Source organism: Lithobates pipiens, unplaced genomic scaffold (assembly GCF_037356315.1).
Source record: "Lithobates pipiens isolate NorthernLeopardFrog02 unplaced genomic scaffold, aLitPip1_a1.2 Scaffold_3, whole genome shotgun sequence".
NCBI classification, from domain to species: domain Eukaryota; kingdom Metazoa; phylum Chordata; class Amphibia; order Anura; family Ranidae; genus Lithobates; species Lithobates pipiens.
This window is the reverse complement of record NW_027507790.1, coordinates 75771123-75785752: the sequence shown is the minus strand read 5'-3', so window position 1 is coordinate 75785752 and position 14630 is coordinate 75771123. Positions and strand designations below refer to the sequence as shown.

At 43.7% G+C, this 14630-nt stretch overlaps 1 protein-coding gene across 1 annotated transcript in view; it reads left to right on the top strand.

Moving 5' to 3' along the window:
- The first annotated feature begins 1414 nt into the window (after positions 1-1414).
- AACS (acetoacetyl-CoA synthetase) overlaps positions 1415-14630 on the top strand; it is a 135171-nt gene continuing 121955 nt past the window's right edge. Inside the window, exon 1 of the mRNA XM_077461821.1 lies at positions 1415-1624. Within this exon, the coding sequence (XP_077317947.1) occupies positions 1495-1624 (130 nt within the window). The 5' untranslated portion in view covers positions 1415-1494. The remainder of the gene's footprint in view (positions 1625-14630) is intronic.

Here is a 14630-nt window from a genome sequence, read left to right as displayed (position 1 = left end):
CGAGTGGCATATCGCAGTGATCTGCGGCCTGCTCAGTGCGCCTGCGCGCCAGCGGTGCCTGTCTTTTGGTAAATATCTCCTAAACCTATAATATCTCCTAAACCTATAAATATCTCCTAAACCTATAAACCTATATCTCCTAAACCTATACCTGTCTTTTGGTAAATATCTCCTAAACCTTCATCTAGGCTTACCTGTAGGTCAAAGTGGTTTGTAAGGGTTTACAACCACTTTAAGAGCTATGGGCAGAAGTGACATTTTGACGTCGCTTCTGCCCTGCACTGGTATGGAGACGGGTGGGGGGTTATCTTCCCCGCCGCGGCGGATCCGGTAAGCGGTGGAGGGCACTGGATCGCGGTGGGAGGGGGGACGAATCCGCCACAGAGACCACTTTCACCTGAAAGCAGACCACCCACTGAAGAAGAGGATACCGGTGGTTACGGCAGCTAGCTGCTGCTGCAACAATGATACCCCTCTTCAAACAGCCGACGTATAACGACAGCAAGCGGTTTGTAAGTAATTACACTGCACTTTTGGGCCACTAGGGGTGTGCTTTTAACCCCAAAAAAGGGGTTGAAGACGCCCGTGTTGGGGTGATTTCAAAGTGCTGCCCATTCATTTCAGTGGGCAGGGGTGGTGGAGGCCAAACTGCCCCAAAGACGCTGCTTGCAGGACTTTTCCTAATGTCCCGCAATTGCACCGCCCCAGTGTGAAATGACTCACTGAAATGAATGGGAGGCGGTTTTCACTATTCACTATTTAGAGGCTATTCCAAGCGATAAAACGCCTGAAAACCACCCCAGTGTGAAAGGGGTCTTATACAGGAGGTGTGTTACAGGCCGGATCACCGGGTGAAAATACAGGGGGGGGGGAACCCTATAAAAGAAAACAAATGCAGCCATCACATCTGATGTTTGGTAAGCTGTAGTACATTATGTTGTTGGTTTTCGTTTTAATACCGCTTTAAATAAAGCAAACACAGGAGGCTGTGACTGTGGAACCCTGCAGGGACTACTTTGAAGTCGCTGTGACTTGAAGTTGCACAGATATGAATGGTACTCATTGGAAATCATGGGGTACGACTTGCCGTGCGACTTTGCAGTCCCAGGTCACAGGAAAAGTCGCACACGTGTGAAAGGGGCCTTAATCTATGAAATCAATCAGAAAGTTCATTCACTCTGATCCTCCTCTCTAGGAATACTTTGTGACCTCAGCTCACCCTATATAGACTGAAGCATGTGTTCCTCATGTTACCCACATTTACAATGCAAGTCAATTCCCATTGGGGAGCACAGCAGCTTCTTCTGAGTACATAAACATGAGCTAGGGAATGTACACATTGAGAGCACAGCACAGCAGCTGATGCAGGCAGAAGAGTGTCAGGGACTATTTTCTTCTCTGGGCGGAGGAATACACCTCTCTTCTCCAATGTAAATAAAAAGCGTGTCAAACTGTTGCAGGCACAGAGAATTGCAGACACACCAGAGATCCAGCATGTCTAAGAAGGAGGATACGATGGAGGAGATCATGGAGTCCAAAGTCATGTGGTACCCTGATAGCAAGAAAGTCACCCAGATGGACCAGTTCAGGGCCAGGGTGAACAGGAACTATGGGCTCAGCCTGGGTGAGTGACAGCAGAAGATGGGAGCACACAGGGAGGGTCATACCAGGGCAACACAACTCCACTAAGTAACATCACTGCCTGACTAGTCCAAATATATGAGCTGCTAGCCACCGGTGGCCTGGCCACATGTCTGCGATTAAAGCTGCATGCAGCCGTATTCATATGCACTTGTACATGGGTTATACATGTTTTGGGGTTTGCTGAAAGCATTAGAGGGCAATTTTCTTTGTCCCTTTTTTTGTCTGTTATTATGTGTCATTTCTGTGTTTTCTAGAAGTAAAGCTACAAAAATGCATGCTATATTGTATATTGGTGCACACAACTGCAGCCTATAGTTGTGTAGTCTTCCCTCCTAGGTGTCTAAAACTTCCCAATTTATGTTTGTTTTGTGTGTGTGTTTATGTATGGTGTCTGCACATATTCTATTTATAGAAATTGTAAGCATTCGCACAACCATCACAAATATTCTGTGTGTATTTGTGTAAATATATTTTTCCTAATCTGTTTATACTCTATGATCATCAGCTCCATCTGGTGGCCATAATGTGGCATTTTCCTGAAATCAGTCAATCAGGAAAACAACGCATTCTGGCTACTAGATGACATTGAAGATTACAGGAAATAAACCTGTTAGACAAGTTGCAGGGGTTATCCGTGGTGACTGTGCAAATGCTGAACCATTCGCCAGCATTTTTTAATTGATTTTCCTTAATTAGACTATGCACTTCTTTCCTGTCTGATATGTCCAAGTAATAAATGGCACTTCCTGTATAGGATTGACAACACTTTCCTTTTGTCCTGCATGCAGTGGCAGTGTTGTCACCCTGAATGTGCGCCCTTGCAGTGGACTACTGCGCCAACATATCCAGCATCATCCTCTGATTCTTCTGAGAACCTCACCACCCTTTTCTGATTGCTGGTGTACCCAATACCCAGTGGTGGGCAGGAGCGCTAATGGCATATGGTACTGGGGGCTGCCTGCTGTGTAGTAGGTAGAGATTGGGGGTGACACTGACTGTTTTATTTACCAGATTGTATACTCCAGGTTGTGTGTGTGTGTGTGACATAGAGTAATGACATCCACACACAATGTGTGCACCAGTAACCATGGCCTGAGGCTAAACTGCCAATTCAAAATGAATGTGTAGGGCATTTGCATGGCGTATAATTAAACTCTGATACTATAAATGTTATTGTTACTGTTTGCATAATAATAACTTTACCTGTATGGATGGAGGAATCCATTAGTGAGGCTTTATTTTTTATTTTTTTTGTTTTCAGCCCACTGACTAAATAAAAAGAAACAAACAATCTTTGGCCAAGTTTAGGAAGGTTTAGACACGCTGTCCAGTGTTCTTGCACTAGGCGTCCCCGGAGATTTCCTTCCATTTCCTGTTTCAGTGATTGGATGTTGGAGGCACAGGAAGTGATTTTTAAATCTCTCAAATGAGGGCATTTTGGCAATTGAAATGAACACTCAAGTGCTAAATGCGTCCAACGTTTAAGTGAGTTTACGTGCGTTTTTTTTCTGCCAAAACACTGCCGCTTCTGGACGCGCTGGCGGTGTGTTTTTTTTTTTCTTTCAGCCTCTAAAGGCATGGACACATGTAATAACATACAGGGGACTTTAGAAGCAGGAAGAAAGGGGGGGGGGGGGGGGTGGAGAAGAAACGCCCGTAGGAGCAGCTGTAAAAACTTACAGTGTTCATGAGGCCCAAGGAGTCAGATGAACAGGAAGTGATGAGAAAATTTCTCATGGGGGACAGAAACAGCAACAAACACTTTTTGTAGTAGAACAAGGGAAATAAACCATTTCTTGCCCCGGTTTCTGTTGTCCTGTGTGCCTTCCTGTCTGGGGGATCCCTCTTCCCTTCATTTCTTGGTCTGGTGTCACTGCAAAGGGAAATCTCCTCTGCGCAGAAACAGGAAGTAGAAAAAACATCTCTCCTCAGTTGGCTTTAAAAAGATGTTCTTGTTAACGTCCGAGTAAATGTAAATATAATTTTATGATTATTATGAGGTGTAATCTCCCAAATGTGGACACAGACGGCAATAAAACCAAGATTCAGACCCTTCCCTATGCTATCCAGACCTAAAAATAAACTTCTCCAAGTCTGTAAAGGGAATGTAAATGATATTCATGTTTTGTATATGACCCTGTAATGATGGTCAGTTTGATGCAAATAGTTTTAGAATTGTTAATGTTTTAAAAAATCACGTTTTGTTAAAGCATAAGTTCTCCCAAAAGGGGAAGTTCTGCTCTTCCTCCTTCTCCTCCTTTACATTTGGCACTTTTTTTTGGGGGGGGGGGCGGCCACCTGATTTTTGACATGTACCCACATCCCCACTTCTGGTCAGATCGCCGTGGTGATCTGAGAGGAAGTTCACCCCCCTCCTTACCCTATAGCCTTCTGGCACCTATGGTGACCAATCACAAAGCACAGCGTGGCTTGCACATGCGCAGTTGGAAGCTGGCTGTGAAACTGCAATGCTTCCCTTAGACCCCTTTCACACTGGGGAGCTTTGCAGGCACTTCAGAACTAAAAATACTGCCTGCAAAGTGCACTGAAAGGGCTGCTCCTGTGTCTCCAATGTGAAAGCCCCGATGGCTTTTACACTGGATCGGTGCGCTGGCAGGACACTAAAAAAGTCCTGCTAGCAGCATCTTTGAGGCGGTGTATACACCGCTCCTGCCCAATGAAATCAATGGGGCAGCGTGGCTATACTGCCGCTGCAGAATCACTTTGCGGGGGGGTGGTTTATCCCTTTCTCGGCCGCTAGCGTGGGGGTAAAAGTGCCCCGCTAGCGGCCGAATAGCGCTGCAAAATTGACAGTAAGGCACTGCTAAAAACAGCCGTGCTTTACCGCCGATTAACCCACCACCCCAGTGTGAAAGGGGCCTTGGTGAAGTTGCTTGCACCTGAAGCTGATTGAAGAATTGGCTTGGGTGAGGACAGTGCTGGGTCCAGGGGCAGGTAAGTGTCCTTATATTAAAAGTCAGCAATTACAGTATTTGTAGCTGCTGACTTTTTTTTTTATTTTTTTTAGGGAGACTGAAGCTCATCTTTAGGGTTACCAGATTTTCAAGGACACCCTAAATCTGAGGACAACTTACTGACCATGACAATTTTTAATTACACACCCACAACCGTACCCTCCTCTTTTCGTTTTTTTTTTTTTTTTAACACTCCCTGAAAAAATGAATCAGACTTTTAAAACAACACGGTATGAAGACAAATAGCTGTAAGGCCGCGTACACACGCGGGGACTGTTCGCTCAACTTTGTCCGTCAAACAGTTTCAGCAAACAGTCCGCTCAAAATTAGCATGGACGGACTTGCCCACACACGACGAACGAACAGTTTGCTGAAACCGTGCGCGATGACGTGAACGGCACGTACGACGGGACTAGAAAACGACGTCCTATACACTGCAATGCAAACTTCGGCGTGTAAATCCTTTCTGAGCATGCGCGGAACTTAGTTTGACGAACAAGCCTACACACGAGGGGACTGTTCGCTGAAACAAAGTTTCAGCGGACAGTTTTTCGGAATTTCCGAAAAACTTTGTTCAGCAGACTGTTCGCTGAAACTGTCCGCTGAAAGCCCACACACGAGCGGACTGTCCGCTGAAACACTGTTCAGCGGACAAAGTTGGGCGAACAGTCCGCCCGTGTGTACGCGGCCTAACAGTGGTCAGTGCTTAAAGGGTTAAATAAAACCTTGGCCTAAGATGCTGTGGGCATAATGCGGAGTTTATGGGTCATGATTATGTAATGATCAGAGCTCAGGGGTAAGGATTACAATACAGAGAGTGTTCATGGGGCAGGATTAAGTATTGATCAGAGGTCAGGATTATGTTGCAGAGAGAGTTCAGGGGTCAGGATTAAGTAACTCATACATTTCGGTGTATTGGTCATGCCAAGCATCTTCAGGAGACGGGCAGTGTATCACAAGTAGGGCTGCAACTAACGATTATTTTCATAATTGACTAGTTGACCGTTTTTATTGTTTTGATTAATCGGTTAATGACCTTAACCACTTGTCTACTGGGCACTTAAACCCCCCTCCTGCCCAGAACAATTTTCAGCTTTTGGTGCTCTCACACTTTGAATGACAATTACTCAGTCATGCAACACTGTACCCAAATGAATTTTTTGTCCTTTTTTCATACAAATAGAGCTTTCATTTGGTGGTATTTGATCACCTCCTGGGTCTTTTATTTTTTGCGTTATAAATGAAAAAAGACCCAAAATTTCAAAAAAAAATGCATTTTTCTTTGTTTCTGTGATAAAAATTTGCAAATTATTAATTTTTCTTCATGAATTTTGGCCACAATTTATACTGCTACATATCTTTGGTACAACTAACCCAAATTAGTGGATATTATTTGGTCTTTGTGAAAGTTAGAGAGTCCACAAGCTGTGGTGTAAATCATAAAAAATTGATCACATCTGATGTACTGGTGGCCTGTCTCATTTCTTGCGACCTGAACAAACCAGGAAAGTACAAATAGCCCCCAAATCACCCCTTTTTGAAAAGTAGACATTTCAAGGTATTTAGTAAGAGGCATGGTGAGCTTTTTGGTGTTGTCATTTTTTTCCCACAATTCTTTGCAAAATTAATATATTTTTTATTTTTTTCCCCTCAAAATTGTCATTGTAATAGGTTATTTCTCTCACGTGGCATGTGTATACCACAAATGAAAATACATTCTGCTACTCCTCCTGAGTATTACGATACCACATGTGTGGGACTTTTTAACAGCCTGGCCACTTAGAGAGGCCCAACATGCAGGGAGCGCCGTCACATGTTCTAGGAGCATAAATTACACATCTAACTTGTTGACTACCTATTACACTTTTGAAGGCCCTGGAGCACCAGGACAATGACACGTGGCACTGATGGCAGATGGCACTGATGATACGTGACACTGATGACAGATGGCACTAATATGTGGCACGGATGACACCTGACACTGGGGACAGATGGCACTGATAGGTGGCACTGGGGACAGATGACACTGATAGGTGGCACTGGGGACAGATGACACTGATAGGTGGCACTGGGGACAGATGACATTGATAGGTGGCATTGATAGGTGGCACTGGGGACAGGTGGGCGTGTGTGTGTGTGTGTGTGTGTTCTTCTCACTGACGCTGCAGCTGCAGCCGTTCATCTCTCCCTCCTCACACGCTGTCTCTGTGTGAGGAGGGAGAGCCGGCGATGAGAGATGATCTCATATGTTTACATATGAGATCACCTCTCATTGGACAGGCCGATCGAGTGCTAAATGGCTGCTGTGACTGGCCATTTAGCACGATCTGTGATTGGCTGTGTCCAAGGGACACGGCCAACACAGAACTTCCCCGATGCGCGCCCACGGTGACACACAGAAGGGAAGTAAACAGGAGGATGTCCAGGGACGCCCTCCCGGCAGTTAGCGTCCGCGCTGTAGCCGTCTTTTGGCTATAGCGCAGGCGCGAAGTGGTTAAAGTAAAATGCGTGGTGTATAATTTAGTTAATATGTAAAGTTTAAAAAAAAAGGCAATTTTTTCTTAAATATCTCTATGCAGTGGTAAATACATGGTTAGGGAGCAAAATATTGAATCCACTCAGAATAAAAGATATACTGTATATACTATTAGAGGAGAGATGGTATATATCCTCTAATAGTATATTAAAGGGTGAATCTGGTAAATATCATCAGACTCGCTGATCAAATGTTTTTATTCAAACAAAAAATTTCATTTTAAGAACGTTTGTTTGATTTTCTAATCATTAGTGGGGTCAAATCGATGTTCATTTTCAACCACAGTGACGAGGAAAACTTGGAAATAATGGAAAACTTCTTGGTCAAAGGAATTTTCAGACAGTGTATGTGGTTTTTGTTCAGAAATAACATTCACTTTAAAAACAGAATGTTAAAAACAAGTGATAATTTCAAACATTCTTTCATTCAGCGAATGTACAAAGATTTTTCATACATTCTCGTCTGAAAATTGATCCGTGTGGCCAGCATAAGGCTCAGTACACACCTATGCAGTTTGCTTTTAATCTGTTTCTGCACTGCTTTTTGCTGTGCATTTTGATTTTTGCGCACGTGATTTAGGATTTTTTATTTTTTTTTGCCCAATTTGATGTTGGGCAGAGTAAAAAACACAAATTGCTGCAAAAACGCATTACATGCAGCTTCTCCACTGAAGTATATTGAACCAAAAAAGCAAAGAAAAGCACTGTTTTGTGTTAAAATAAAAAAGTCCCTGACCCTTTCCACATATGCAGCGGCCGAAAAAAAGCATGGATGTGAACGTGTCCTATAGGAAACCATGTAAATGAACTGTAGTGTTTCTGCAAAAAGCACCAAAACACATAGATGTAAACCAGGTCTAAGTCGTTGAGTAACATAAGGGGGTTAAAAAAAACTAAAATTAGCCCTTTATAGTACAAAAAAAGCAGATAATCACTACTGTAAGGGGTTAATTTTTTTACTGTAGAACAGTGAAAGTAATATTTACAGTAGCAAGAATTTGCTCTTTTTGTACTACAAAGGGCTCTTTTTTTTATTTTATTTTTTTAACCCCAATATTTTACTCGCTGATCGATTATGAAAATGGTAATCGATTAATTTCATAATCGATTAGTTGTTTCAGCCCTGATTGCAAGCATTGCAGTACGCAGCCTCAAGTCAGTGCGCAAGTGTCAGTCCAGAGCAGTGCAGCTGTGTGGCAAAATAGATCATTGCACTGCTTGAGTGTCTCTATTTTTTAAATTACGCTTGCGATGTGTAAGGAGTTGGCGCCTGCGCAATTGTTTATGGTGCCGATTCCTAGGGACAAGTCCAAGGACACCAGTTACCCTGAGTCAGACCCCTCAAAATGGAGGCAAATGGTAACTTGTATGTGTAATTGTATGTCCTGTAGATGAATTGCATATGCAGGCTTCGTAGAGGCTCTGCTTCTGCATTGCAGGGCTTGCAGAAGACTTCTCTAAAGGCAGTGGACGCATTCATGTCAAGTTCTGGAATCGACCAATCCAGTTGTGGAGCCAATAGGCATCCCTGAAGAGTCAGGATGCCACTTGATCGCAATAGAATAGGCTGATGGAAATAAGGCGATTGAGTTAGGGTTTTGGATGCATTGGCTACCTGGCTTCTAGGAATTTGTCAAGTGCCTTTTAAAGCATCAGAACTGGCTGGTGATATGGAAGTTGGCCAGTCAGAACCATGCTGCTAGTGAGGCCAGTTAAGGCAACACTCATGGAGCACAGTGGGGGCCGGCACTGTGGCAAGGGTGTCAAAATTGTACACTCTCCATTACACGTTGAAGAGACATACCTACATGTGCAGCGCATAAGCATTTCTATACTCTGCAGTGGGGCCTATAAACTACCAGTTCATTGCCCTGCCATTCAGCCTCTTATTGGCACATCAAGTGTTCGCCTACATTCTGGCCTCAGTATTGGCCCTACTGTGCCCTTGTGGCATCTCCATGTTCCTTTCCTGTGATTTCATATGAATCAAGTATGGTTCTCAATGTTTTAGCGACTGCTGTGTAATCCCATCAGACATTCCTCTCTATACTCTTGCTCATAAGGTGATCCTTTTTGCCTCTTCACCTCAACCAAGACATGCTTCTTCTGTTCCCCAGTTTGGCTCCAGTTTACCTAAAGAAAACATCCCTCCACTGTCTGTATGTGAGTCGGGACACAAGAGTCTATCACTCAGCTACTGCTTCTTTCTTGAATCCCTTTGTCACTAGTCCCTGTTAAGGCTACACAGGCTTCAAGGTGGGTTAGAGAAACCATCTTTAAAGCTTATGATCGCAAGGATCAGGCTCCACTATTTTGTATTTGATGTACAATTGCTTCTTGGGCTTTTTTACATCAAGTAACTGTTTCCCAAATTGCAAGCTCTGGTCTTCAGTTCACATGTTCTCTAAGTTCTATGATGTGGACATTGTGACCTCGTTTGATGCCAACTTTTGTACATGAGGCCCTTCAGGCTTCTCTTTTGAGCTGCAGGTAGTCCCCAGTTCTTGGTGTTTTGTGCATTTGTGTTTTTGTTTTTTTGGGCCTGTTAGCATTTGTTTGCTGTGTTGCCCACCCATTAGTTGGACTGCGATTGGATGTCTTGAAGGTGAAAAACTCCTGTGTTCCTCAATAGACAGGAAATAAAATGTTTGTACAAACTGTAAAATCCTTTCTTTAAGTCCTATTGAGGAACCTAATTCTCACCCCTCTGTGTTTTATGGTCTGTTAGACCCCATACATACTATTAGATTTTCTACAGATTTTTGTCTTCAGATTTATCAAAACTATATCATATGAGGTCAAACCTTAAGGCTGCTTTCACACTGAGGTGCTTTACATTCAGAATCAATACTAATTCCTATTTTATATCCCTTTTCACAGTGGCAAAGTTTTGCTCTGTCACACTTTACACAATTGAAATGCATCTTTTTGTGTGTGGGGTTGTGGTGTGTGTGTGTGTTTTTATTTATTTTATTATTTTTTATTTATTTTTTGATCTCTGAAGTTACTTAACGCGGAGTTCCACCCATTTCTATGTTTATTAAAAATCAGCAGCTACAAAAAGTGTCCCATGGTCCAGTGATGCGGCTGCCCGACGCCTCGCTTCTCTCCTTCTCCTCGCAGTGGCGCCGGCATTGCAAGCATGGGCACCTGGCTATGACAGCTTGCGGCTTCACAGCTGGGTGCGCAATGTGTGAGTCACGCTGAGCATTCTGAATGGCCAGGCAATCTTTTCAGAGAGTCCCAGAAGATTGTGGGGGGGGGGGTACAACTTCCATTCTACAATGCCCAATGTGGCATGTCAGGGGGCCAGGAGTCCTTAAAGCGGAGGTTCCACTTTTGGGTGTAAATCCACTTTAATAGGTAAGCTATACTTGTGATTTCTGGCTGTCCTGGATTATTCCAAATTACATAATGTAACATAATGCGGCTCTTAACATTTACAAAGTATACTGATAGAAAAGCAAACAATTGCATAGACAGATGACATTTGCAGAGTCCGGTGCTCATCACGTGAGATAGTTCGCTAGTATATTCTTAGCTTTGGTTTGAATCTGAGCCAAGAAATTATTAGAAATCCTCTCCTCCTTGTCCCTGATAATACAGCCGCAGATCTGTCCATTCCCTGAAAGGGGCCACCAGTGCAGGGGGCACTGCAGGACATGTACAAAGTTGCATTATGTAATAAAAAAAGTGTCTGTAAAAGGCAAAAAAATATTATGTTGCAGTTTACCAATCACTAGTTGTGGTTGCTGCATTTTTTTTTGTTTTTTTTTATTCCCGCTATTTAACTCTGGAGGAATGTGCACAGCAGATAGCAGCATTTGTCATTCTGGAGGAAAGGGTTCAATGGATTTAGATTTAGAACCACTAACAAATTGAAGCCAAACTCCAGCTCACACTTTTATAACCTGTTACAGCAAACAGTTTTTTCCTTTTGTGATAAAGGTTTTGCATGAATCAATACATTTTTATTATTGCTGATAATATTATTTCAGGTACTTATATAGTGCTGTAAGTTTATGCAGCACTTTACATATATATTATACATTCACATCAGTCCCTGACCTCAAAGAGCTTACAATCTAAGGTCCCCAACTCGGTCATATACTAGGGCCAATTTTTAGACATGATCTAATTCAGCTCCCAGCATGTCTTTGGAGTGTGGGAGGAGACCGGAGTACCCGGAGGAAACCCACGCAGGCACAGGGAGAACATGCAAACTCCAGGCAGGTGATGTCGTAGTTGGGATTCAAATCAGCAACCCTTCTTACTGCTAGGTGAAAGTGCTACCCACTACACCACTAAAGAAAAGCTGATCGTTGTGAGCACCCCTGCCAGAGTTAAGTGGTCTGTCTCATCCATGTAAACTGATGCACTCTGCTGGCGAGCTTGTGTTTTTGAAAAACAGATTAGCTGACTGGATCACCAGATAAAAGCCGAAGAGAGCCTAAAAAAAGAAAAACAAAGAATTGGTCAGCTGCAATATAATGATTAGCTTTAAGGCTAGAAGTTTATGCTTACTGATATGATTGGTGTCCGGTGTTGGTCACGTGACATACATTGCTGGCTTCAATGTTGGATCCAGGCCAAGAACTGTGAACTCATACTCTAGTTGTTTGACAATGCAGCACTAGACCAGTTCCATCTCCGTAGAAAAAGTGCCACCAGCAGCATAAAGGACATGTTTAGGACATGCAGGAAGTTGCTTTTTTAGGACAACAGTTAATATGCTACAGGTTTTACTGCCTGTTTATGTTGTTGTCTTTCCCAAATTGTCTGCTTAGTAGTTTCAGCTCTGTGTCATATACCGTACAAAGGTTACCTCATTGTAACAAGGGGAATTGATATTTATAGCTCATTTTCAAAATGGCCATACCACACCAATGACACCATGCAACTGTTATGGGGCACGGAGCTGTCGGATACACACATTTATGCAGGTCACAGGAGTGTTTGTCAAAAAAAAATAATATACAAATATTTGTATTGAGATTAGGAGCTGCTCTATAATTGTCATAAAAGTATTCTATATCACAAGATGGAGGTTAGAAAGGCATGGGGGGCCTTTTGGTGCCCTTCCACACATAGTCACAAATCTACCGTATTGTTATACATTTTGTTGTACCTGAAGAATTAAATTAGTTTGAGATTAACTAAATAATAAAGACAAATGCAGACTTGTGTTACAGCAGAAGGGAGGATGTGCGTTTTATTTTATTTAAAATTTTTTATGAATATATATATATATATATATATATATATATATATATATATATATATATGGTTCAGAGCCCTATGACCGATACGTATAACGATGACAAACAGGGTTAACATAAACTTACCACTTGAAATAGACCTGAAGGTGTGCCCTGATCTAAAGTACGGTATACCAAAATAAGGGGGCATACCCTAGATAAGAAATGAGGATTAAATGAAATGAACATAAAATGAAGTGAAATGAGTACTCTGTGAGGAGTATGATGCCTTGAGAAATGCCCTAAAAAGGGGATGGGAGGGTGGGTATTGCACACAGGAACCGACAAGGAACACAGCAGAATGGGCTGATTAAATACCCCTCCGGGCTCCTCCCATAAATTCCGGCCACCGTACTGGCTGATAAGGAACACAGCTGAACGGGCTGATCAATTACTCCTCCGGGCTCCTCCCATAAATTCAGGCCACCATACTGGCCTTATACTTATGGTTCAGAGCCCTATGACCGATACGTATAACGATGACAAACAGGGTTAACATAAACTTACCACTTGAAATAGACCTGAAGGTGTGCCCTGATCTAACGTACGGTATACCAAAATAAGGGGGCAAAAACATTCTGGTAGGGAATTGCTCTTTATTGATTGAGTTTGATCACTGAGTGAGCTTAATAGATGCCCGAGCCATTTCCACCTGAGGACTGTGGCTGTACTGGGCGAAGCAGGCAGACTCCCACCCGCCTAGCTATTCAATGACATTGTCTGGGGACCCGCTGTTACCGATTCTGTAAAAGTGGATGTCTACGCTGGAGCTTACTTGTTGCTCTTTGAAACCGCTAGGGGAAGTACAAAGTGATCTTTATATCAGGCTAAGTAGTGTCTACATAGCTCTCGGCCTGCTGGATTACCGCAGGTGAACTTTCCAGGTCACAGGAACCTGTAGTAGGCCAACACCTGGCTGCTTGTAGGACCATGCTAGGGGAGAGACCAAATGAAGGGATAGTCAGGATGGTCGGAATACCCTTAAGGATGTCACCCGTTCGGGTAAACATTTGTTACCGACCATCGGTTGGATTTCCTGGACTTCACGAAGCACGGTTCAACCAGCGTGGGACATGAATAAAGAAGGTTTGCGGGTCCGGCAAGGACAAGAAATGTTGCCTGCCGGCTAGGTATAGCCTAACAGTGTTATGGGATAGGCAGCTGGGTATGACAGTATGACGGAAAGGCCAGTAACTGCCTGATGTTGGAGGTTTCATAGGAGTGGTGTGTCCGGAATTTCTGAGGGCCTTCCAGGCCGTCTGGTAGGTTGAGCAAGTTGCGAGAAAGTGAGACGTTTACGAGTTTTGGTCGCTGTTTGTGGATATTGTACTAAACCGGGGTTTAGGTGAGACCGACCAAGGACAATGGCTGACACTGGATCGGCTCAAGTCAAATACGACAGCGCCTCTGCTACGAGATTGCTCTAGGCCAGGAACAATGTATAGTCAACTTTAACTGAATTAATAACGACAGCTGTACCAGCCTACCCAGGAAGGACATGACTGCTAGGGATTTAGACCTATCTTGCAATAATCTCTGCTGGTTGCCTGATGGTGGCCAAAAATTGCAGCGAAGCCTGTGATGGTCGCTACATCTGTCCCTAGCTGGGGTGATAGGGGCGAGATAGACGGTATGAACATGATATACCGATCTACGTAGTACGGAACCTCTGATATTGAAAGATCCGTGGCATCCAGATTAAGGGTCTGACAGGGGTCCTGAATCTGGGAGGGGAAGACGAGGATGCATGACATATGATAGGGTCAGCTTGTCAAGGGGGAAACTGGCGTGCGAGGATGTTCTACATGTCCCTAAAGATGGCAGTAGTGATGGGCAAGCGTCTAGCGTTGGCTACGGGCAGATGTTTCTGGATACCAGTTAGAGGGGATCTTACTGTATGGGCCATCAACAGACGGCTCACCGGGGTCCTGTAAGGATAGAAATGTCAGGTGCTGGCTAGATATAGCCTGACAGTGTTACGAGAAGAAGCCAGCTGCGTGTGGCAACTCGACCTCTGGTGTAGGACGGAAGCTGAACTCAACTGCCCAACGGGAGGAATGAGCGTCAGGAATGGCGAGTGGCGTAGTCACTGGGGCTAAGTGGCCAAATGAGTACCTCTGAAAATGATGTGTGGCTGAGTGCCAACAAAATACTTGCAACGATCACAAGTTATGCTATGTTGCACACCTAGCCGTGATAGCAAGTGTTGCGCTTAAAT